The sequence below is a fragment of the Anticarsia gemmatalis genome, chromosome 10 (genome assembly GCF_050436995.1).
Source record: "Anticarsia gemmatalis isolate Benzon Research Colony breed Stoneville strain chromosome 10, ilAntGemm2 primary, whole genome shotgun sequence".
Classification (NCBI taxonomy): Eukaryota; Metazoa; Arthropoda; class Insecta; order Lepidoptera; family Erebidae; genus Anticarsia; species Anticarsia gemmatalis.
In genome coordinates this window covers 153,507-180,798 of record NC_134754.1, presented here as the reverse complement: position 1 = coordinate 180,798, position 27,292 = coordinate 153,507, and the positions used below count along the sequence as shown (strand labels likewise).

The 27,292-nt window shown below is 34.8% G+C and overlaps 1 protein-coding gene across 2 annotated transcripts in view; it reads right to left on the bottom strand.

Moving 5' to 3' along the window:
• The window catches only part of LOC142976046 (organic cation transporter protein-like), a 41,589-nt gene that overhangs the window by 12,934 nt on the left and 1,363 nt on the right, over positions 1-27,292 (bottom strand). Inside the window, exon 1 of one of the 2 annotated variants that reach the window (XM_076119246.1) lies at positions 19,413-19,878. The exons of the other annotated variant lie outside the window; for it this stretch is intronic. Within the exon in view, the coding sequence (XP_075975361.1) occupies positions 19,413-19,603 (191 nt within the window). The 5' untranslated portion in view covers positions 19,604-19,878. Of the gene's footprint in view, positions 1-19,412; positions 19,879-27,292 lie in introns of those variants that run through there. 2 annotated transcript variants of the gene reach the window in all.

Below are 27,292 nucleotides of genomic sequence, written 5' to 3'. Positions count from 1 at the left end.
TCAGGTGCTCGCCACGCCCTACTGCTTGCACGGTGTTAGTTTGATTGACAGAAGACACAAAGGAACGTAATTTTTTATTAATGTACAACTCTCTCGACTTGTATTATAATGTAACGGGTCTTAAAAGCGATTGAAAATTAAGGATTGGGATACCTTATTTGTTTACCCGACGTTTCGATCGAATTGCATCGACCCAGGTCACGGGCCTGTGACGATGAACAAATAAAGTGTCCTATCTTTAAATTCGACAATCATAAACTTTGCAAGATTTTTAATATATACCTACCTCTATAAGTTTTGTGAATTCTTACAAGAGGAGGGACCTCATAATATTCAAATGTACCTCATAACTTTAATCTCATCGAGAGCATGTAAAAGTCAGTCCTGAATGCAAATGAAAGTCTTAATAAAAGCTGTAGTTTATTATTTTAATTCTATTAAATAGGCTAACATAAAAAGATAAACAACACGATGTTTTATATCAGCGGCAGAGGCTGCGAGGCCTGCACCGAGTCACGGGTGAATGAACAAACATCTGCCGTCATTGTACGAAACTGATCATTGGTCGAATTGCTGATATTTTAACAACATTTGATATTTTGTACATTAGACTCTACCTACTGTAAAATAGTACTAATAATGATAAGAACGAAAATTGAAATTATTGATGTAGTTGTTAATTTGTTATTTTAGTTTATCGTATCTGATGTTTTCCTTTTATATTTTCCAGTGTCTACATTATTTGCAATGAGGCATCTTAAAAGTGCGCTAAAAACTAGTGCTTACCGGGAACTATTAACGAATTGAGGAAAATTAGACGTAATGACAGTCTGGAGCATCTTTTACTCTGTTATGACTATGACCTTACTGACTCAGTGTTTAGAGGCAAACATGAACATAGGATATTATTATTTGAAACTATATCAACCTTCAAACCTCTTGATAAAAGGGGTTTTATAATATGTTAGGTAAGGTTAAAGAAATACGCTCAGTGAAAGATCAGAAAAAGACCTCTTTATTAAAATTATGCGACTTTTCATATCTTTGGCACATGTACAAACACGGATATTTGACCAGGTGGCTGATTCATTGTCTCATCTTAGTCCGCCCCCAGACTATCGCGCAATTATACTGATGGTTGAGGGTTTATATTGTGCAATATGTTTAATAAGTATATTTTAGTTATGCTACAGAATTGTGCAAATTTATTGCGCAATATTATTGCATATCGGAGAGCATTTTGGTGGAGTGACCAATACGGTTATGACGGAACATTACCTGCCACTATAGTCCAACAACTTAATATAGAGCCTTGTAGGCAAGGTTCACGGCTAGCGGAGGTATGCAAAATTTAGGATTTGAAACAAAAGTTACCCGCAAGCTTATATTTCTGACGGTGGCCTGTCTGTCACAGCTAATTTATTTTAAAAAGACACACAAAGTTTTTCATTTTACTCTAGATGAATCGTGTACTCATTTACTAAGTTGTTAGACTATAGCTATGAAATCCTAGTAATCGAACTACACAAGACAATGACACTTCTAAAACGATCTAGCTCTATTCTAATAGATGTGACGCTCATTAATCTGTACACACAAGGTTACTTTGACGCAAACGTACACGTTATTATGTGAGACGAACTTGTGTCACAGCTTACTTGAGATGAAAATTATCAAAACGTTTTTATAACACTATTATATTATTTACTAGCTGACTCGCGCCACTTCGCTTGCGTCAAATAAGAGAGAATGAGTCGAAGTTTTCCCCGTTTTTGTAACATTGTTTACTGGTACTCTGCTCCTATTGGTTGTAGCGTGGTGATATATAGCCTATAGCCTTCCTCGATAAATGGGACAATGAAAGAATTTTTCAAATCGGACCAGTAGTTCCTGAGATAAGCGCGTTCAAATAAAACAAACAAACAAACTCTTCAGCTTTATAATATTAGTATAGATACAAAAACGTTTCAAAGAATCACATCGTTTGTCCAAGTGTGTGCATAATAATTAGGTATGCTCTCTATTCCATTACACTCATAGCAAGGGACGATAACCAACACGACCTGGGTGAGGTTTTGTGCAAGACCGTTTTACGTGCCCTCAAGAGCATGAAGTAGCTCCACATAAATGCCATTTATCGTGCCCCATTTCTTTAATTTGTCTTTGTGTTTTTACAAAGACTGTGTGTCATAATTTTTTAAGAATCAAACTTTATCATCGACACCACTGAGTATACATTTTTGATCATGTCATTTTATAGAAATACCTACCTACTGTATCAGCGGATCTTCGTTCATGTAATTTTGTTGCCATAACAACGATCAAGTTTACTAACAGTCTCAAGGCGTATCAATTGATAGACCCACAATACAAAGACGATAAGAAACACCGCAAATCCTGCATTAGGGTTAACCTACTGTTTTACTTTCACAAACATACAAATTATGGACATAATAAACCATAAAAATATTTGTTCAAAAGTGGAAATCGTATACTCTACCCAATGCGCAGTGATATCGGCGCGATTCCTATGTTAACTATTGAGCTATAGATGACACAACAATAATATGGGAGAATCTTAAGAAAAATAAAATCTGAATTAAACTGTACGAGACGCAATAACAATGTGTTTAAATCACTGGATTAAGTTATTTCTATAGTAAACACAATTTTAACTACTAACACAACGCATTGTGTGAGTACAAAAGCAATAGTGTGTAGAACTAATCGCAATTGGATTCAGTTCACAGGAATTTAGTAAATAGGAAACGTTATAACATTCATAACATATTAAATATATAACTATAATGATGACAGTTACGCAAATAAAATTGTCTTGAATGCGTTATTTGCTGATATAAAAACTATTATAGGATACGGAAATTAACACGAATAGGCCTTTACCTTATATTTCGGCACAGATCACTCTGGCCACAGTCACAGGCTAGATCATAATTACCTTAGCTATAATAAATATGCAACGCGAAAATTTAAAAGTTATGTTAAGAAAACTAGTTTACCACCACGAACGATGCCATTTGGCCGGAACGTCAAGTAAAGTAAATAACATTTAGCCACTTCATATATATCTATTTATTATTAGGTCCCATACCTATATCGGAGTAAGTATTTTTCTTTATCTAATTTTCAGTGTTTTGGCACTGAAAGTAATATATTACGAACCCTGCACTTTAAAGTAGCTCATTATATATTCTTCTCATCAGTACCTTTGTTAATTTTCTCCAAACCTTGACGCCATAGTTTTCTTTAGTAACCACAAAACTGTTGCAACATTGTTCCATGTTATAATTGTGTACTGTTTGTGAGGCGCCCATAGCCAGTTGCGCTCACCGGTCGGTAAACGATCTGTAGGTTAAGCAACCGATGGCGCGGTCATTCCATAGATGGGTGACCGCATAGTGGTATTTGACCTGGGCGTCTCCGTGCTGCGGAGGGCACGTTAAAAGTCGGTACCGGCTGTTGTCTACTAAGATAACAGTCGTTAAGCCATGTCAAAGGCCTCTCGGGCGGCTTGAACAACTTTGACACTAGGTTGACCACTAACCATACGACAAACAAAACAAAAAAAAAACTGTTTTCTAGCCCTTTTTTAATAGAAATACTTGTGTCTATTTAAGTAAGTCATGGACAAATACACATTTCAAAATACTGTACCTACCATGCCACTGCATCATTTTAAATGTCTCTATAGTCCATCGTCTTAGTACAGTAGCCTGATTCTTTACTACTATCGAGTATCGACTAATCGGCTGTCGAAAATGTGTATGAAAATCTGTACCTCGATTCTGTACAACTATCGAGTACCGACAACCGGCTGGCTATCGAAATTTTGACATTTAGAATGTACTGCCAAAATGTTTCCTACGACACCCGCCAGAGGCGCTGAACAGATTTTCATACAAAATTTCTCGATGACAGTTTGGTTGTCGGTAGTCGATAGTAGCAGAGAATCGATGCACTGATTAGCGCCTCTAGCGGATGTCGAAGAAACTATATTCGCTGTACATTTTAAATGTTAGGCACTCGAAACCCCAAGGTTACAATTTTACAGAATCGTGTTATAGAGCCCGCCAGAATCGTGTATGAAAATAATAAGCGGGTGGCAGAATTATAGAAAATTTGGACCATCAGTAGTCCACTCAGTTATGCAGGAACATTTGTTTACTACGGCTATCGAATTTTGAGAATGCCTATTGCTAAAGCACTATACTATCTCGTTGGTCGATAATCATTGCCTACTAGAAATCAAGTTTTAGGATGCCTAAGAAGGAAAGACGAAACTATTATAAACAAACTAGTATTGGGAAAAATCGCAAGTCATTATTAACGATTATCATTAATATTCACATCAACAAACAGAGCCGGCTGACCACAGAACCAGACCACAAACCACACATTAGTTTTTAGTTATATAGCTGTCTATACGACTCTATACAAACATATTTATTATATTTTAGTTTTACCGTTTTCACCACATTATTATTATTACTTAATTGATTGCTGCTTCATACCCTTTTCTCATAGCGTGATGTTATATAGTCTATTGCCTTCCTCAATAGATAAACTATTTAGCACAAAAGTTTTTTTCAAGTAAAATAAGTTGGCCTAAATATTAGTAGAATCGATTGATATAGTCGATAGATATAATTTAAGGATGCGGTCAGTCTAGAATTGGCAGTCATATATTCTGCAAGTTGCAAGATATGTACTTATATTATCATTCTTCGTCCAAACGAAGTCAAACTTCGACAGCTGAAATTTAAACATCAATCAGGATCCCAACCTGTATAAAAAGTAACGACGCAAATGCGACGTGTTTACTTCTTAGTAATGTAACGGCCAATACATCATAATCGATAAACAATAACTATTTTTTATCACTGTTAGATTAATATTCAATAACTCTGTAAACATTTTTAATTCTTGGGACTGAACACAAAAAGTTATTGAGCTGTATTATAAGACCGTATTTTCCTTTTCATTGAAACTAATATAAAAAAAGGACGTGCCGGCTAAACTTTTCAGCTCAATGTATCGCAGTAATTATTTGATTTGGTTTAAAAAGCAAAATACGTGTATGATATTTTTTTACAAGCTGGACTAAAAAAATAAATTTCGTCATCATCCCTATTAACTTTTATCTCCATTCAATATAATCACAGATTGTAGGGAAGTGTCATTTAAAGTAGCTAATTCCGCCCAAATATAAAAATGTTTTCAAATGAACGTTAGTGCGTAAACGACAACAATACGTCAAGTTTAGTTGATGGAGTTATAACAATCAGTAGAATAATAATAATAACAAAAACTTTAACACCTCGCTCACGAGATACACATTAACGTTTTTGCTCCTAACAGTTTAACTCTGTGAATAAAATATGAATAATGAGACAGCTGTGTTGATGGATGAAATTTTATCAACTTGAAATACTAGCGGAAGAGTCTTACTATTAAAACGTATGTGCAAAGCAGTAACCTAAGCAACTACTTAAGTCGGTTGGCACGATTTAGGTATTTAGATTATAATTCATAATTTGTGCATTTTTAAAATAAAATAGCCATCAAACATAATACTTCAGCTGCATTAATCTGTGGGTCACCTATCTGCTAATTTCTGAATTTGTTCACCTCAGCCAGCCACGAACCTATGTTGTTCGACTTAAGTAGTTATCGAGGAAGTATGGAAAATCTAAATTTGAGAAAATAATATAGTCTAATAATTAGCAGTCTATTTCAGCCTTTGTAATATGTCAAAACATGCGAAAAGTCTGGAAATAGACTATAATGCCGTAACGAAAAAAACTTGGTTTCTAGGCACTAACGCTAAATAGAGGCTATATCCTACTTTTGACAGTGCTAAATATATTTCTAAGTAGACGATTAAACTTTGAACAAACCATTCGTTCTAAACAATACAATACGAGCTTCGTTTTTTGCAACCAATGGTTTATTATCATCATGAAGCAAGCATTTTGTGGGTATTCCCGCATTCCGGACAAAAATGGTCAGTACTAATTCACATTGGTCATATTTATTCTTTATTATTTGCTCTACAATAAGTATAAATGCAGAAACAAGAACAGATTCAATATTTACATGAATGATAAGTGAGTTTCATCTTGAACTTGACATTATTAAGTCCGTTGACTGTTTGACAACAAACACAATACATTTAGATTTAAAATATAATTAGTTCTCATGGCAGTTACCAGTTGCAAGCCGGTTTACTTTGAATAATTTATTAACAAAATGCTAGTAATCTCTGAGCTTACGAGTTTATTAAATAATCGTTTTAATTGATTATGTCACATTGCTTGACAATGAAACTTTCTGAAAATTATCTTAATTAATTTATGAACCATTTAAATGTAGGTGCATATTTTAAAGCTTTGTGCCTCAAACAATAAATACATCATTTGGACCGGCGATATGCAGAAAATGGGCCTGTCCAATAAAAGTAAAAGTTTTACCCTCTTATTCATAAACACACTGTAAACCTACTTTAGTTAAAAAACTACTATAATATGTTTTCTCTATTTCATTTCGCTAAGGAGTGAAAGAAACAAAACTCTTTATAATCCTTTCATAACTTTATATATTTTTATGAATAAGAGGGTTAAATTAAAACAGCAAATACAACAACTAAAGTTGACTTTTAACATGACATTGTCCAACGTCTCACTTTAAAACTATATTCTATGTAATTATAAAATTAAAGAAACAACCTATATTTTCTATATGCTTAAACGAGATAATCTTAACAAGCCAACAGCGTTAGTCATAACTACCGGTGATAAAACACTATTACATAGACACAATGATGGAGGAACATCAGAGAGGTCCGCGTGAGAAGCCGTCTGGCGCAGGAGGAGGCAGGAAGGCGTGGGCTAACTCACTCAGACTAAGCAGGTCAGTGGACTAACTCATTACTCGAACAAACGTAACTATGTTCTTCCGACTGGTGATTTGATTAGAGGAAAGTTGCGACATTTTGGAATTGACTCAATGAAATATGGGCTCATATTAAATCTGGTTACTTAACGTAGTCCTAGTGCCTTCACTGGTTTTACTAGCGATAGTCCGATAGTCAACGTTTTTCAAATCAAGTCGAATTCTAGTTCCCCAGTTCGATTCCTGAAGAGAACTAATTTTAAGAGGATTTTCAAATTGTTATAGGAGTGCATGCAAAATTATAAGCCTTGTTACCATGGGGATGGTAAACAAAAAGGTGATTGGTAACGTTTTCAACATAGTAGTTAATTTAGGTTTATCATTTCCTTCTAGCCAGTTCCGAGTCCAACAGAGAAGTAGCAGAGAAATATCATCTAGAAGAATGCTGCAATTGCATTTATCGTAAAATGTTAGAGTTTATGATTATTTGAAGAAATTCTCGGTCAGTTACAGGTACTCTTGTTAATCGCTATATTAACGATACACGCGCCGGTATTTCTAATACTACGCGTGTACAAACTACTATAAAAATTGTTACTACCCATGGACACTCACGTTAAAGGACTTCAACGCGTTTCTAGCATTCCAAAGTAAGATCACAATCTTGGTAGAGCAGTATAATAGGAGGAACCAAAAATACAGTCAAATTGAGAACCGCCTAATTTTTTTTTGAAGTTGGTTAAAAAGAGAATTCTCTACCTGAATGACTGACTCTCGAATAAATACAATCAGACCTGAAACACCTATTTGTAGATCGCACAAATATTAGTTCTATGAAGGAATGGGACCCACTACCTCCAGACGTAGAGTTAGTATTGTGGCAAACACCAGTACCTCTACGGATTCAGAAAAATTGTCATTGCTTTTTCTATATCCTATGCTTTAACCGTTTAGCAAATCTTTGTTTTTGTTAAAATTGAACCAACGCTTGGTTTTTACACACTGTGGTGCGGACGTTTTCAATGATAACTGTATATGTAGAATATTATCGTGAAGATATTTATGCAAGTGTATGTGAACTATAATTATGATAAATTAGCAGTAAGTGTATCTTACACAGTCGTATTGTTGTAGTGCACGGGTGCACCGCGACACGTGACAACATGAATGTGCACAATCAACACACAACAATGATCCTTGTCTTATATCTTTATAAATTACTGAAATATGCAGCATCTTTGTATTGTGCAGTTCCTGCGCAATCAAAGCCAAGTACCTATAAACAAATAAATATTTTTTGTGAAGATTTTCAACATTGTATCAAAATGTTTTTGTGAATGAAGTTATATTAATTACTGGTAGAGATCTAAAATATAACCTCCTGCGCAACTGATCGAGGATCCAGGCTAAAATTAAATAAAGCCTTTTCCAAATTAGGTTTTATTTAGAAATAATTTAGAATCAATGTCATTCAACGATGTTCGACAAGAAAATATTCATGAAAAATTAGAGATCTCTTTTGAATTAGACTTTTTATATATTGCAAAGTCTCCCTTTCTTATTTTTGTAGGTGACCTTTGCCTAGCAGAGCCGGAGAAATTAGTACTTATTAAAATAATCTAGAGTTTTGAACTTGGCTCATCACTACCATGCACATACATCTTACGCACATCAAGAGCTATTATGCCTTCAGCGAGCGGATGTGTTTAATTACAGGTTAATTCCGCGACAATGGCCGGCAGCCGATGACAGCCGACAATAGCCGACAAAAGCCGAAAGGAGCCGCCACAACATGACCTGCGTCATACTGATCACTGGTATTTGTGAATACCAGGGTTTTCTTGGATTCAAAATCAATTGTAGATGTTTTTTGAACTTTGAAGGAATTTTGTTTGAGTTGAAATGTTTACCAACAGGGTATGACAGTTTAGATGGACGTCAGACCACATTACTGTTATACCGGATATTGTGGGTTCACTTCCTATTTAGAACAAGTGCATATGATATTCATCTACTGATCATTGTTTCAATACTTGAAAAAAGGTCAGGAACTTTGTACTTTAAACTCGTACTTACTTTGAACTCGTACCTAACCGCGAACTAACCTATAGTAGCTAACAACATATTGTATGGGTGTGAATGAAGCAAGGGAAGTTTGTGCGGATCGTACCAAGTGACGTTCTTTGGTCTTTGCCTACCTCTATGGGAAAAAAGGCGTGATATGTTGGGTTTGTTACATACATATGATCGTTGTTCCAGATATTGAGGGATTTTTTTATTTTAATGCCGAATAGATTTTAAAAACGCTATCCTTTTGCTTTGTGTCTGAGATGCATCAAACTTCTTAGTCTGTTATTGGATAATATACGTTATAATGGTAAAATATTTCTAAAACTGTATAAAACTTGGTATTTGAATTCCAACCTCGAGATTAAGAATCCAAACATAACCTTACATGAAGTCAGGAAATTTCGGAAAAACAAACATGGCAGGCTTTAAAAACGGAAATAATTCTATAAGTACCTTGACAATGGTTCTTATTCCTTAATCTTTAAAGATAAATAAATACTAACACGAACTTGATATTACGCCGTGAACACACTATCTTTATAATTATATTTAAACAATTAAGACAATGTACACACTGTATACATACACACTAATCTTTATACAAATGAATACAAAACAATATAATAATATTATAATATTAATATGACAAGTAAATGCTCTCATTGTTTTATTATCTTAAGGATAAATTCTTTTTCAATGAAGTCGGACTGTAGATAATAACATTATTTGTGTATAAATATACTTTTTGTTAATATTTTTATTGTAGAAAATGTAGGTACCATTTGTGACAAATTGCTTTGATTTTCATGTCAGTGTGTAAAATCAAAGTTGTTTAAACAATGTGTGTAACTAATACATGAGTATTTGTAATATTATTATGTATTTGGAACAATGTAGTCCTCTATTCATGTATACAATTGTTATGTTATATACATAAATAGAACTGAAAATGTCTAAGTCTCAGCGATATAGTCCATTATTTTTTAGAAATGGTAAGTGTATAGTACGGCTAGATTTTTAATAACTATAGTTCTTTTCACCCGTAAAAATATATTCTGAGTTAGGCAAATACTATCTGTTATCTGCCGGCAAGGCATTTAATAAGATAAACAATGTAGGCAGTAATTAAATATTCTTACGTGTTATAACAATACAAGTGATGTGCGACCGGACGCGCTCGTATCATCTCAACGTTAATTAAATCTGATTGCATCTAGCACCAGCTTGCCTTGTGTATGTATCAAGTATTGTTAAGTTAAGTTTCTACTACAAGTTGTACAAGATTACCTAGTAAACCTATATTATTACACTGGGATTTTTTCTGTTTTGTTATGAGACCTCTGATTCTTTAACCACTGGTATGTTTGTGAAAAATAAAACATTCTTCGTAGAGAGTTATATTAAAAATACTTCGTTAATCTGTGTTTTAAACTTGGCGGCGTGGTGGACTTAATGCCTAATCCCTCCCCCCATTCCAAAAAATGGATATTTTTCTAACATTAACATCTTCTGCGGTAAAACGAACCACCAGTAACATTGTTACTTCCCTCCTGTCTCTTTTTACTATAGCTAAAGCAATAGAAGATTATTTTCTCAATCAGTAAGATGTCAGTAAAACAAAAGCTATCTCGCATTCAACTGGTGGAGAGGTAGCCTTACTGAGCGTAGTCTCTTCATTATCTTACAGGCTTTGTAAATAACACGACGAATGATTGTACCACACAGCAAGGTTACATCCATGCAGGTCGATAACTTAACAGTACGTGATTTGTAAAAGAAAACCGATTTGAGAAAAAATGGTACGAACATTGAAAATGGATAAAAAATGAGGATAATTATTGTTATGTTACACTAATTAGTTATCAAATAAACATAATTTATTTTACAAAAGGGCTTTTGACCAAACAAAAATTTCAGAAAATATTTTTTCGATTGCCAAATTTGAAAAGACGTTCCTTTTTTGGTAAAATTTGCTAAAACCGTGCAAAATATAGATGCAGCAGCGTGCAGCAAAAATGTAATTCAATTTTGCACTTTGGTCAAATACTTGTCAAACTTACCAACAGTTTGTGTCAGTGAATTTACCGCTAGTTCATAGGGTAAAACCAATGAGAAGAACCGGCTAGAAATACACTATAAATTGCACCATTAATGATGCATCTTACAATATTAACTGTGTCGTTAAACCATACGTTATGATAAAATATGTATTTCCTGCTCCTGATTTATGCGAGGATACGGTTAGACCTTAAAACAATGGTGACTTACAACTAACGAGAGTTATAAACTAATCAAGGTTTTAACATAAACATGGGTTTTTAAACGTTTTCCTCAAGATTTATATTTTATCACAATAGAAGTGAACAGACGTTAAATACTTCCGTCCTTTAAATAGATGAATAGGCTTGTTTCCTGATACAGATTTTCCCGGAAGAGCTACAGAATTGTTTGATTGAAGAATCATTTCGGCTGTGAATGACAAAGTTTCCTTAAAAGCAACGTGCGTATCATAATAACGCGTTCCCAAATATTCTGTTACTATATAGTCGGTACTATCGAGTATCGTATATTGACATTTAAAATGCAAAAAAATATATTTTCTACGATACCCGCTAATGGCTTTGATCAGATTTTCATACAAAATTCGATAAGAGCTAGCTGGTGGTCGTTAGTGTTAGAATATTGTACATGTATACACAAAGAACTATCGACGGAAAAGATCCTTTCTACTAAAACTCTGCATTCTAATCGCTTCACTCGTTTAGGACCTACGTTGCTACAGACAGAAAGGTAGATTTAACAGTCAAACACATCCTCTTTTTACATAAGTCCTTAAATACAAAGGTTCCAATCGCCGTGATAATCGCGCCATGTTCGCAGTTTACTTAGCCATAAGTGTCGGTCTAAAAATAATGGTTAAAGTTAAATATTAGTACATTGGGTGAGGTGTGAGATGCCACGCGCTAGGTCACTATGTCCTGCATCAGACAGATCTAATCAATATGTCAATGTTATGTCATTACCACTAACGCAAAATCGCAAGTGTAGAAAAAGTTAACAATCTTCGAACAGGGGCTACTGGCCGGGGTTAAGTTTAAGAATCATTATAAACTAGCTAGCCCGCACTAGGCCCGCTCTAGGGGTGACACTTACAGGGTTAATTAAAAAGAAAGATCTTTGTTTGTTCCCAGTTCTTGAACTATCCTCCTACTTTCGTCCAAATAGGCTAGATGATCAATCAACTCATTAACCAGATAGACAGACAGGTATACTTTTTAATTTAAAATAATATTAAATACGATAGCCTTAATTTATTTAATTATTTATTGGATCACCAACAGTAGACATATTATTACATTCTGATAAAAGGTACAGTAACTTAAAAGGCATTCGTAATATGTATACACTATACCTGTGACAGGTGAACATATCATTCACTAAAAGTACTTAATAAATATCACTTGTTCCAAAGATGAAGGAATACATCGTAGAGCTACCTTGCATGCAAGGTAGCTCTACGATGTATTCATGTATTATTATTGTTCTGACAGTTCTTTAGAACCGTTCTTAAACGTATACAAAGTCATCATCCCGCACTTAGCCAGCGTGGTGGACTCCTTGAGTCCTTACCTCTCCCTCATTCCGAGAGGAGACCCTTGCCCAGCAGTATTGGACAGTAAATTTTAATTTTAATCCTAAGTTTCCTATTCATTACGGCTACGACAACCGATTTCTCCGACATTTTCTAACAAGTAGTATGGGTTGAACACGCGTTATAATAAGACATTAATTCTGTAAGACCACAAGTAAATAGGATGTGGTATTTGTGCGAAGTGGCAGCGTGGTGACAATGTTGACCACTAATATTAGCTCACCACTAACTCAGCGCACTGTCAATATTATGGCTCCGAAATCACGGAGATTTGTATTTTTAGAACAAAGCCGATAAATGTGTTTTTAATCATTGTGTTTAAACTTTACTAGGTCCTGTACAAGGCTATACTAGTGGGGATTTCCATTGCAAATATAGGAAAGATAAGACTGCAAAAATCAATTAATCCAAAGGTAGGTACGAGGTGGCGTTTTGAAAAAACTCAGGTATATGAACAATAGCGGGCTGAAGTACACTTGAACGAAATAAATACATATAACACTCCTTACATTATCCCGGGATGTAATCTATAACTCTGTCAAACATTTACATCTGAATTAATTAAGCTTTTTCACATGACAACAGGCAGATAGACGTTTTGCATTTAGAATATTTGGATGAGTAAATGAGTACGTAAGATTCACATTGTTTTGATTGAAATAATCTTCGTTATGTATAATTATGAAATACCTCTCGATGTTGTATGAAGTCATTTATTTTCCGGTTCAGTTTCAAAATGCAACAAAAGCATTAAGATCTTTGGATAAGAGACGTTAATTCGTTTTTCGACTACTTTTTATACAAAGTTCCATCGTGTATTATCACTAAATCACTAATCACACTAAAAAGTTTAAAAAATTAAACCACAAACATCGAATGCATTGTGCATTCGATGTTTGTGGTTTAAGAGCACAACCTGATTGTACACAATATTGGGCTATACTTGTTATGTACATAGATATTATGGAACATCATCACAATATGGTTCGATCACTTCCTCCATTCGTTTCCCTTATTTCATTGCTTAGGCCGCTTCTAGTCAATAGTATTCACAACATGGCGTATTGCACAATATATTCCGGTAAGGATTTATATTGTGCAACATTTTTGACAGTCTCGATAATTCAACTTTATCCTATTAATATTATAAATGCGAAAAGTGAGTAAGTATGGATGTAAAAATTATTGCTGGCCTAAAGGTGGCCTTAGTTTAAAGTATTGGAAATCCATTTTCTACTAGGCAGAGTGTCACAGTTTCGTATCTTAAACCGAACACACTATGAGCAACAGCAGCTTAATCCATCCATCAGTATAAAGAATGAACTTAATACCAATGACCATTAGCTCGAATCTCTACTACTATCTAGACTCCCGACAACCGGCTAGCTATCGAGAAATTTTACACGAGAATCTGTTTAGCACTTCTTCTACTCCATAAGTAGTATTTAGGCAGTACATTTTAAATGTCAAACTCTCGAAACTCGACAGTACAGACTTATACGGAATTGCGCTACTGAACATAGTTATTTTGAAATATATTTATAAAATTGTTCATGAAAAGATTCACCTACAGCGCGGTATTTGCATTTTCCATGTGCGTAATGTCCGATTGTGTTGGATATGGTCAACTAAGCCGACGCACTCGACTGTGACACCTGAATATTGTGACGACTGACGACTGATGAGCCACGCTTCATGAGATCTACAAAATATTTACCTCATACTGTTTATAGCAAAATAATTTTATGTTATATGCAGTGATAGCCGAGTGGTATTTAAGCCACCTCCCAAGCAAGTGGTCGACGGTTCGAACCGGAGGCAACACACCAATGAATTTTCAAAATTATGTTCGTTTTAGAAATAATGATCCTTATATTATACTTTTTGTATAGATACCAATAACAATTTATATCGTTAGTCTAGAGGTAATTTTTTACAAGTTAGTAAAAATTTGATAATACTTTATATACCTAACGCCTGGCCTCGGTATAGGTATATTTTTGTCAAATTCCAATGAAATTGATAGAGCTGTTATGAAGCAATAGAAAAGCTGTCTTCCATTGTTGATAAGGAGAGATCGTTACTTAACTATACAGTAAGATGGTGGCTGATGTTCTCAGGCTACCTCCAAAGTAACACAGTTGGTAGGGACTGATGGGGAATAAAACAAACATGCAACGCTTATTTTTAAACTAAAACTCAACAACATAGTTCAGTAAAATCGTTTAAAAAATTCTAGGTATCGCAAGTTTGTTTAACAATTCGGTTTTACCAGGTTACACTAACCACTATCGAAGCTGACTATCTCACCGTTAATCCCCGTATACATCATGAAAATTGACAAACCTTTCCCATTTTCCTCCAGTAAATATTCATTGCAGGTAAATATTGACTAACTGTGAAGTTTTCCTCAAAGCCGCAGTTTACGGGAGTTTCCGATGAATATCAGGTTAGATATTAACATTAAGTACCACCAGTCTAAAGTGAGGGAAAATTGCACAAACTAGTCACACTGGTGACTAGGTAATTAGTATTTACACTAAACAGATTTGTATAAAACTCACATACAAAATGTGAGTTTTATACAAATCTGTTTTAGTGAATGGAGGATAAACAGACATCCTTTTATTTGTAACATCATTTAGTAAATTAATATTAACATAGATAGCAATGGACATTGGATTTAATTGATTAATTCTTAGAATAGTTGGAGACATTATCGAATATTTGGAGAAGACGGCGATGTTTTGTGTTACAAGTTAATTCGCATTTATTCCGTGCTTCGGAGCACTAAGATAACAGTCGTTGAGCCATGGCAAAGCCTTTATAGGCGGTTTGAACAACTTTGACATTAGGATGACCACTAACCAAACGGTAAAGAAGACTACTGCCCCACGGCACTGCTTGGCAAGCGTCTCTTTTCGAACGAGGCAGACGTTAGGCACCATACAATAACAAATATAGGAATTATTTTTAGAAATATCTCTAAGCGGCTGAAAGAGAGCGAAGCCGTCAGTATAATATAAATAGCCTTAAGATTGTATAAATACTAGAACAAGACCTTTAAGAATCTAGAACAGCCAAACAAAAAATAAACAATATAGTAGACTTGTAGTCTATTGTTATAAAATATTAAAAATAGCTGTAACTTGATTCTTTACTAGTATCGAGACTAACCGGCTAGCTATCGAGAAATTTTACACGAAAATCTGTTTAGCGCCTGTAGCGGGCTCCTTAAGAACTATTTTTCCACAGACTGTACAAAATAATTGTGCTACTGTAACGCGATTCTCTACAGTCGGTACTGTCGTGTGTCGGTAGTTTGATATTTAAAATGTACTGCCAAAACAGTTCGTACGACGAAATTAGAGGCGTTGATCAGATTTCCATACAAAATTTCTCGATGACAAGCCGATTTTCGGTATTCGATAGTTGTAGAGAATCGTGCTACTGTATCGGCTATAAATCACTTGGCGACTGTTTCACGGCGTAGAGCAGTAATTGTAAGTTGTTATCAAGGAGGTGTTATCGGCGCAGTCAGTGAGAAATGAGGCGAGGACACGTATCCTGTTCGTACATACGCGTGCGCATTAACGGATATTTATGACACTTTTATATCTTTTTTCAACTGCTCGATAGTGTAAAGAATTGCGATTATGAATTCGATTCCAGATTCAAGCATTAATTTGAAGGGTATTGTCATAATAGTATTGGCAACCGGTAGTGAATTGTGGATTCGATCTGAGACTTAAGCATCGTTTTGATTGCTTATTTTAATGTACATCAGCGGTCTGATTATCCAGTGTAGCCACGGTACCGATGTTTACCAATATGGCAGTGGGTGCGATTGACATAACATAGGAATAAAAATATTCGGGCGTTTTCACACCTACCGTATTTATACCGGGTTTGTAATAATTCTTTGGTTTTGAATACGGATATGTCACAAAAACTGCAAGTCATCGTAAAAGTGCTTGTATCTTAAGGCGTCGAAAACTTGTGCGGTGGGAATAATTACTAACGAATCAAATACGGGTAATTTATGAAAATGAAAATTGAAAAACTTTTAAAATTTAATATTTTTTGGTGTTTAGTGGTTAACCTTGGACTAATGATATTTTAAAGTCGCCAAAATGCCTACAAATATCTATTACCTAATAATATTGTTGTTTTTGTACTAAAAACATAGAACGGGTAAAACTTGTACAAAGCGAAAAGACAAAAAAAAGGATAATTAATTGCTGTTAAAAAAGTTTTTACTATACTAAATATATTTTGTCGCGACGGAATTTAGGTATACATTTAAATTTGTAATAAACAGGTACATTTGTGGAACATTCAGTGCAAAGTTAGAATTAATTATACTCAACAATTAACAGTGATAGCCCATTATTAACTAAACTATTCTGTCTTTTCTTCTAGATTCTGTGTGTACTCGTATATCAATAACTCGTTAAAAATTAAACTAGATCAATCCCAATATAAGTATTCGAAAATAAACGACATAAAAGTTTTTGAACTGTAAAATCTACTTTTTAACTTATGAGATAACAGGTTGACAATATGTAATAATCAGCTATTCTGCTTCAATTATTTATTTTTATTTAGCGAACTCTTACGTAACATACAAAAAAAACTAAAAGTTTCACAAAATTAGTAGATAGGTAATACTCGTTTTCTGTTTTTCTTTTACTGTGATATATTACATTCAAATTTCTATTAAAATACTTGTTTATATAAATAACCAGTTGAATAAGTTGTTATTGTTAATTATGATAATTTTATGCAATATTACAACATTTACGTTTCTCCCTTTTAATATTTTAAATATCTACGAATACCAAACGAAATTATCAGAACTTTGTACGTAGCGGTAATCTCCGAAACCACTATTGACAATTGATAAAGTCCACTTATTTGTAAGGATTAAATCATTATGTGTATGTAAAGTTCGCCTTTATTTAATCCATACCCCATACAAATATACATAGTAATTAAATCATTTATTATTTAGTTGTCTCACATAATATTCCTTAATAAATCCACCATAAGCACGAAAAGGGATGTAAATCATTATGATAACGACTTATAAGCTTTCAATTATAAAGGTACTCTGCAATATTTTTCTTACGTTATTATAGTAAAAGCAATTTCACGCGAGTTTAATTGATCTTTAATTATCCCATAGAGTTGATGCTGCAATCTTATAATAATTTACAATATTAATACGATTTTTACGACATTGCGAGTTTGTTATTACTGTAAGTAATCAATATTTAATGAAAACATCAATTTAGTTAACAGCAAACTATATTAGAGACATTATTACAAACTGCTCTATGTTGAATCACTGCTTAATTGTATCAACCACATTGTAAATCTTTTGGTATTGAAAAGAGTTGCCGTGAGTTTCTTGCTAGCTCTTCTCATAAGGCTCTAACCCTTTTCTGAGCTAGTGGTAGATTCAGTAATTGTAACGACTATAACAACATAAGTGTCAATATTTGACCTAAATGATTAAATGATTTAATTTTGATCTGGATTTTGAATGGCGCGGTAGTTAAGCATCTACCAATATACTTCTTTAGATTTGATTTCCACATAACAACTAAAACATTCTACAAGAATTATTCCTAGAATGGTATTTGTTAGAGAAAGATCTTAGATAATTATAATTAATGATCATAGAATGTAAGGACTTCAGTTACATAACGTAGTGCCAGCGGACGATCGACATTCATGGGAATATACTACCTATGTACATATGTAAGTACATATGTATGTGCATGTATAACAATCACATGTATGTAACACGTATGATATTACAATAATATTGACAGACGCGCCGCCACGAGTCCGTATTAACATAATATTTTGAAACTTTTTTAAATATTCAGAGGACAGTTGTGATGCAATGTCCACGATAGATCAGACATTATGGTTCGCCTTAGACTACTTTAAAGTCAAAATTAAATCGGTATTCTTTGTAGTTTTGTTAAACAGGTCTTTAACTGCACGTTTGGCGCAGTGGCTTAAGTGATCACCTCGCCGCAATAACCGTAGCGCCACGTGTGGTGGGTTCGAATCCCATCCGGGACAAATCTTTATGTGATGAGGATGAGTATCTGTTCTGAGCCCGGTTATTGATTTATCAGTTGTTTGGTTACATTAGTACAAGCTCTGCTTAGTTTGGAATCAAATGACCGAGTGTGAGTTGTTCAATGATATTTATTTATGTAACTCTTACGATGATTGATTCTGTGGATTATGATGACGGTGAATAATTTAAACTTATTATAAAAATAATTATTTCGCAATATAATATAAACTTTACATAGGGTTTATTTTATTTTAACACAATTATCTAAGATAATTGTCACTAGCTTGTTTGTTTATTGAAAAAACTGTAATTTATTACGAATTACTATTCTTGCTTTGATTGTTTAATAATTAATTAAGTTTAGTTTATAATTATAATATTTAAACGTTATACGTACGCTTAAATATTATGCTAACTATAACTACTTCTCACTAAAGAAAAACATAATTTAATTTTTATTTTAATGTCATTAATAATATTCTTTATTTTATTTGTGGTTAATTTAAATTAAATATTTGTGTAAATTAAATTAGACTTTTTTTCTTAAACGTTATCTTAATTGATAAATCTTGTAACAAATGACTGTGTTTTCCCATAAAAGTTAGGAAAAGTCTAAAATTAAGTAAATTGCCGCAAAAATTAACCAACTATAAAACTTAACATTTATCTAATCGTTACCTGTAAGGCACATCTCCCGCAAGGAACACATAGTTGGTGGCGTATATGGCGGCCACGAACACCGTGAGGCTGGCGAGCACGTAGTTGAGGAGGTGGAACCGCTTGAACTGGCCCAGCTCCTTCATCAGCAGCTCCGTGTCCACGCCGCAGCTACCCGCGCAGCTGTCTTCACCACCCTCGGGCTTGGACATTGTCACTTGGTTTTTATGTATCGGTTAATACACGAACTGTCCCGCGTAATTTAATTAATACACAATCTGTCTGAATTAATATTGTGATAAACCACGATCTTTTTAAATTTATAGTTATAACTCTTAAAATACAACTGTTTTAATTTGTATTTAAAAATAAAAAAATATTTTATTTAATAAAATTTTCTCGTCACATTAAAGTCTCGAATTAAATATCGTAATAAAGTCCGCTACGGTGCGAGCGTGTGTCGCGCGTCGCTCGTGGTGTGGTAGTCGCGTGCCGGAGTGCGCGTGCGTGCGGGTGCGACTCGGCGCGGATGCGCGCGCGCCCGCCATTTAACCTGCCGCGCCACAGCCTGCAGCCGCTACACTATGGACACCGGATGTTTCCGGCTTCCGGGAAAATTGGCTAAGGCCTGCCTAGTTTAAATTCAACCCATGGGACTCGGAAAGGGAAAATTGGTCTTTTAATCCAGTTAAGCAGCAAAAATAGTGCGCGAATCTGTACATTAAAAGTCAGGGCCGTATTCAAAGAAACATAAGACCTAAGATTCTGCACTGCTCAGCATAGATTGTATTAAAGTATAATAAATATTTGATTAAATATTCAATAGTCTACGCTATTATACACACTTATTATACACACAACCGAAGTCCTTAAATAAACGAATTCTCAAATTACATTCAAAAAATCTTATCAAGCTTTGATTATCGTCAAAATCATTTTCAAAGAAAACTAAGCTCTAACTCTAAAAAGTATGTAGTTTTAAACTTTAAGGCAACAAGAGAGAGGCAAGATCATTTCCATTCTAATAAAATGTAAACACAACTCTAGGCTAGACTTCAACAAAAGCTATCAAAATAGGTCATACACACAAGGTTGTAAACAAACAGTGTCAAGTAATGAGGTCACTGTTGTCCTCAGTCATAGTCTCACGTCTTTAATACACGAACAGGTATAATTACTAACGAAATGAAACACACCTACTGAAAACTAATCACTACGTTCAATGGAACGTTAATTGCTAAGTAAGTGGCGCAATCATAAAAGTGCTCAAATTGTTATTATTTATTTATTTATTTATTATTATTAAAACAGTGTTTCTTACATGAAACTTATACTTATGGTCCACAAAACTGTTTGAACAGTTTGTCTGTGGACACGGTCGAGTCTCATTTAATTATAGCAGTACTTAAGATGTACATATATGTATATATTGTATAAGAGCTTTGATTATATATTATAAGTTTATGTATTAAAATGTATTTATATTGTATGTATAAGAGTAATATTATATGGTTCAGTAGCTTGTGTTTTATACATGTATATTTGTATGTATGTTTATAGATATTTATAAACTATCTATATTTATTGATACTTGTACTGCAGTTTGTGTTGTGAGTTTGATTCTGTGTGGTACATTAATGTTTTGTGGTTTTGAATTCGTGTGGAGATGTAGAATTTTGACATTTTATAAGTTAGAAATACAAAACCTCTGGAAGGATTATTATGACTATTGTAAGATATATTGGCATTGCACAAACTTTATTTTCTTTTCGTAACAATTTTTATGATATTTAAGTTCTTTGTTTATAAAGCTTTTAATGCCTTGTTTTCTGTATAAACAACTCACTATATAAACTAAGGATTATAAATAATTTCATCGCAAAATATTTATTTTCGCTGAATTAATATTGAAAGAGATTGTTCTCGTGAATAGGATGACTCAACAAAACAATATGTAAAAAGAAACATTGTACTTGTACTACGATATTCTATAGATTAACAAGACATCTTAAATGGTATAGAATTAGGAAGACGAGTTATATTTTTCGAGACACAGCCCCAGTATCACCACTTTTGGATGGGTGTCGATTAACTTTTTCTTCTCTTTCGAACCGTACGTTACGTGGAATCGACATAATATACTGTTAGTTAGATAGTATATCTCAATGCCATGCTGTAAAAATAATTTGGCCAATGTTTTTATACATTTCCCGTCACCCTATTCATCGGATAGGATACTAGACACTTAACCACAAGCCATGAAAATTACCCTGATTACCTAAGTTACTTTACTGTTAATTGTCGAGTGACAATTATTTGTACTAACGATGATGTGATCAGCATCCATGCAGCAGGGAGCGGCTCCCACCGCGGCGCGGTGGTGGCGCGGTGTTGCAACTATGTTAGTATTTCACAGATACATAACAAATATCGATCTTTGACAGTCGCACGTGACTACACACGTGTTCTGTACTGCTGACTTAAGCGTTATGTGTGTCTTGCTGTGTTGCAGGCAGGTAATGAAGTCCATTATGTGGCCGTCTTTCTAGTTCGAACGATTTTGCTTTATTCGGGCTTATGTTTAATGAAAAACTGTGTAACTTTTTTTTTTGTAATTTTGATCAAAAAATCAAATTACTCAAATTACTCTAGTAAAACGACATGGTTGATTAAAACTTCTTGGGTAAGTTTATTTATATAGCTTTAGTATACGTAATATAAAGTTCTGTTTCGTTAAAGCTCCATTTGTATTGCTCGTTAAAATAAAAAAGTTTCTGAACGTCTCTAAATGAACGCTTAATGTCAACAGTAAATATTTAGTGAAATTATCTTAAGTCCTAGTTAATACTGTGACTGCGACATCAAACATAACTAAATAGAAGAAATGTAAATCAGTTACGTAAGTAAACATTCATCGTCCACTCGCTCGCTCTATCGCTATCATCACCAAATCACCACTCACGTTGTCCTGTCGAATTTATTATAATTATTGTTTACTAAACACACACGCACTACGAGCTGTGCTTTGTTGTTAACTTACGATACAGGGCATTATGGAGTGTAGGTTGCAGTCTTACTAAGAAATTAGTTTCATCAGTATTGTTCATTATATTAATTCTAATGTTCACATTTAAAACGACATAAAATATATCCAATATGTAAAAAAATTGCGTTAATTTATAAGCATAAGAACTTGTTTTAGAAAACGCCGACAATAATTTGACAGATTTTAAATATGATAATTGGCTTGTTACTTGTAAGCAGCGGTAGACACTACGTCGCTACTATGACACAGGACGTTCGTGAGTTTGATTCCCGACGTAAAACTTATTTATACATTATTTTTGTGATGTGCTACAGGTAAGGTGCTGAAAACCGAATACTTACTTCGTACAAAGAGACTCTCGTCAATATTATTAAACTTGTAAAGTACCTTATAAGAAAACCATGTTAATTTGCTTCCTTATTTGTCTTCAGTACAAAATAAAGACAAAGATTTGCACCGGACATGATAATAAAAGTAATTTCGCCGTTATCGACGTACACAACTGCATACTATAGTCCTACATATTAGTAGAGAGCCTCGTGTGTATAGTCACGGCTGACGAAGGTATACAACATACAGAATTTAGATCATCAGTGACACGCAGACTTAATTATCTAACAGTATTCTATTTAATACTGCTGCTATATTTTGAAAATTGATAGCATTATCAATAATAATTTACATAAATCGTACCTCCCAAGACTCTGCAATAAGTTGTCTTACTATACATAGTACATATAGTACATAGTGTAGCGGCAAGGCGGATGCGGAAATGAAATGATATCCGATATGAACTCAGATGCCTCAGCGATGTGATCATTGAACTCTAAAGGTAAAATTATATTGTACTCAAAAACAATAACACACCTCATATTTAGGACCGGTTTGTTTTGCAAGTAAATATTGTTCCAGTTTTTAACCGACTTTAAAAAAAGGAGGTTTTCAATTAGGTCCGCATGTTTATGTTGCGACGCATATTACGCCGACACTTTGGGAACTTTAATCGGTTTCACGGGTTTCTTTTTCTCGATGCTGAATAGCTACCACTAGCTGACAACTGCAACTTCGCTTGCGTCACATAAGAGAAAATGGGTGAATTTTTCCCCGTTTCTGTAACATTTTTTACTCGTACTCTGCTCCTATTCTAGGTCCTAGCGTGATGATATATAGCCTATAGCCTTCCTCAACAAATGAGCTATCTAACACTGAAAGAATTTTTCAAATCGGAGCAGTAGTTCCTGAGATTAGCGCGTTCAAACAAACAAACAAACTCTTCAGCTTTATAATATTAGGTACTAGCTGACCCGCGCAACTTCGCTTGCGTCACATAAGAGAATCATAATTATCCCCGTTTTTGAAACATTTTTCTCTAGTACTCTGCTCCTATTGGTCGTAGCGTGATGATATATAGCCTATAGCCTTCCTCGATAAATGGGCTATCTAACAGTGAAATAATTTTTCAAATCGGACCAGTAGTTCCTGAGACTAGCGCGTTCAAACAAACAAACAAACAAACTCTTCAGCTTTATAATATTAGTATAGATAGATAGTATAGATTTGGTTCCTTACATTCCTACTAATAGGTAAATATTACAAATACGATATTCTCCTTCACGTGAAATCGAACATAATTGTACGTAAAAAATATTTGAGTATTATTTAAATATAGGCCTGCCTTACCCCTCCTTCGTTGAGGAGGAGACCCTTGCCCAGCAGTGGGACAGTAATGGGTCAAAAAAACATATGCAAAAATCTGCCCTTTCCATAAAATGTTACCTTAGCTAAAGCCTCATCCACAACACGACGTTAACAACTACTCATACTACTTTTGTGTTAAACATGGCGCCTTACACAATATTTACAGCAAAAGACAACAAGTTATTGTGCTATTAGTTATAGCGCAGGAACAGAAAAACATTCCGTATCAACAGTTTTACATGGTTCATAATTTATTTATACGTAACATAACATTCGAATATATGAATATTTACAAATTACTATTATACAAAATCCGAAACGAAAAGAAAAAATATATATATTAAAAGTAAAAGAAAGGGAGAGTGCCATATGCGTCGAAGTACTCCTCCGCATCGCCGTCTACCGGGAACGTTCCCAGAATGCTGGCAGCATTGCCACGTTGTATGGAAATGCTAATTCTTTGTGCTAAATAAATGCCAGCATTCTGGTCACGGGAAGTGTCGACCAGGCAAACATGGTTTATCAACCAAAATATGTAAGTTTTGCAGTTTCAGGACGGTTAAGGTACAATTTAAAAGGTTTGCACTAATCGGAATATTCAGATCATAAACAATAACGGCATGTTAGTTACTGGCAGTCACTGCGCTAACATTGTACGCTTTTAAAGTGTTTCGTTCTTTGATACGCGAAAATAAACAAGGCGCTTATAGCCAGTTGCGCTCACTGGTCGGTAAACGATCTGTAGGTTAAGCAAACTTCCATAGATAGGTGACCGCATGTTATTTGAACTACGTACGTCTCCGTGGACACGCAAAAAGTTAGTGCCGGCTGTTGTCAATGAAGATAATAGCCGTTAAGCCACGTCAAAGGCTGGGACATATTTGACACTAGATTGACCACTGACCAATACAAAGGTGAAAATGCCCACTTTTTTCTACATACATCTTAAATAGCACTACCTGGGACTACTCCCACATCACCATCACGCTACTGCAGTCCTCTATTGTACCATAGGCCTCAGAGCTCAGACCCCGCGTAGTGAATGTGGCACGAGCGCACTGTACCCGCTGTACCGTGACCACAACACAAGGAGCGAGCACGATTGATTTTACACAAACGTTACCACATCTGTGTTGTTTGTTGTAACCTTACAGACTCTGTGACAATACACTGACACATTGTGTGATACCTGACAGGTTGGAAGTAGGGTATCCGGTAGTAGAAATAGTAAGTACATAGTAGAAGTACTGGTTACTACTAAAGAGTGCTAAGTTACGTGCAGGCACTGAAGTATATAATCATTTAAGTATGTTCAAAAACGTATCATATACCTAATCTCAAAAGGAGGCTAAATGAAGGAGGAATACAGCAGAGCAAATATCCTTCTACACGCATCCATTTTTCTCAGAGTGTTTAATTTTCATAGATCAAAAGCAAGCAAAAAGCCTACGACCATGTACTGGCCTTTGATCAGTGTCTTCATACCGTCGCTTAAAAGCTGTTAGTCATTGTGTAGCAAAGTTCTTAAAAACAATCTCGGAACGGAGTTGAAATGTTGACCTCTGGAACTGCAGTCTCATGAGTCTCATACCATTCTTTGAGTCATACGTCATATTCAGTAAGGGATTTAAGAATCTTGGGTTTACCAAAAGTAACAGTTGTTATTAAGTTTGATGGTATCAGGGTAAAAACCCTTCTGGTGCCTTTACTTCGCGTTCTTTCCTTCTTAATATTTTTTCCTTCGCTGTGGTTTGTGATGAATCTAGTGGCTTCATGATCGTCACAGAAGTTCACAGGTTTTGTTGACACTCATAAATAATAAACAGAGTGATTCATGAGGAATATCAAAGCATATTTAGTTCATGAATTTAATAATGTTAATTACCTTAAAACAGTGAATGGTTTGCTGGTTAAGGATTTCCTCCCGGAATGAGGGAGAGTCCAACCCCTAAATCCACCACGCTGACCAAGTGCAGGTGAGAGACCTGCTAGTCACATGTCCGCCAATAATAATAATAAAATAATAGGTAGGTAAAACTCCTTATCCGCAATTTTGTCAATTCGGATGGACATGAGACCTCTCTTATTTTAGGAGGCGGCCCATGGATAAATATTAAATATAATTTTTACGCTTATTAAGCCGCCTATGGGAGATGAACGGTCTCACTTGATAAGATCTAGAAGAAAAAACGCTCTAAAAAGCAAGGTCGACTGTTGACACCAATTCTTTTTTATACTAAAATTCAAGGGCTTAAAATAGCTTCAATCTTTATACATCTTGTATTTAGGAGACACCGCTCATCCATGGAATGACCGTAATAAGAATGATTAACCAGTGATCGTTTAACGATCGATGAGGGAAGCTAACTACGTCAAATGTCACCAGTAGGGTTGCCAGATTGAGGCTGAACTACACTAGGTAGGAATGATAAAAAAAAACGTATCAAACGTAGTATCTTAACTTTGTAAAAATCTAGTATTTTTTCATTCCGGGACAGCAAAGTAAAATTACAGGACACGGGACATCACGCCAAATTCCGGGACAATCCCGGAAATCCCTGCCACCTTGTAACTAGTCACCAGCAATATCGTGAGAAGTAGTGAGATGTTGCCGGACCTCGCTCGACATGTCACGCTTCGCTCTTAGCTACGGAAATAAGTAAGTCGCGCGACGTCGCCAGTTATGTTTAGTAGTTTTCTAGTGTATCCCTGCATAAACCGACTTAGTGCAATGAATGCATTCCGCTGAACATCTCAATGAGCGTACAATATGCAGAATGAGCGCGTAGGACTCGCTGCCGCCGGACGAGCTCACTTACTACATGAATATTACTCACTATTATGTCAGGCCTGTGTCTTCAAACGTTGCGTGTGCTCTTTTAAGAACCACGAAGATTAATCGTTGGGAAAGGACATGCCATTTATAGTTAGGAGTAAGTACTGCTCCCTAAAAATAATTGTTCCTAGCAGACCATTTGATATCGGCTATGATAACTTTGGGAGTGATAATAATACATTTTTTTTACATATTATATTTGTCCTGCAATGAAAGGATATATGATGAACGATATTTTCCATACGTAGCGCCGAAAAAATCTAATTTCATGACATAACTTTTAAAATTTTGCTTTTCATGACTATTATTTGATACCACACA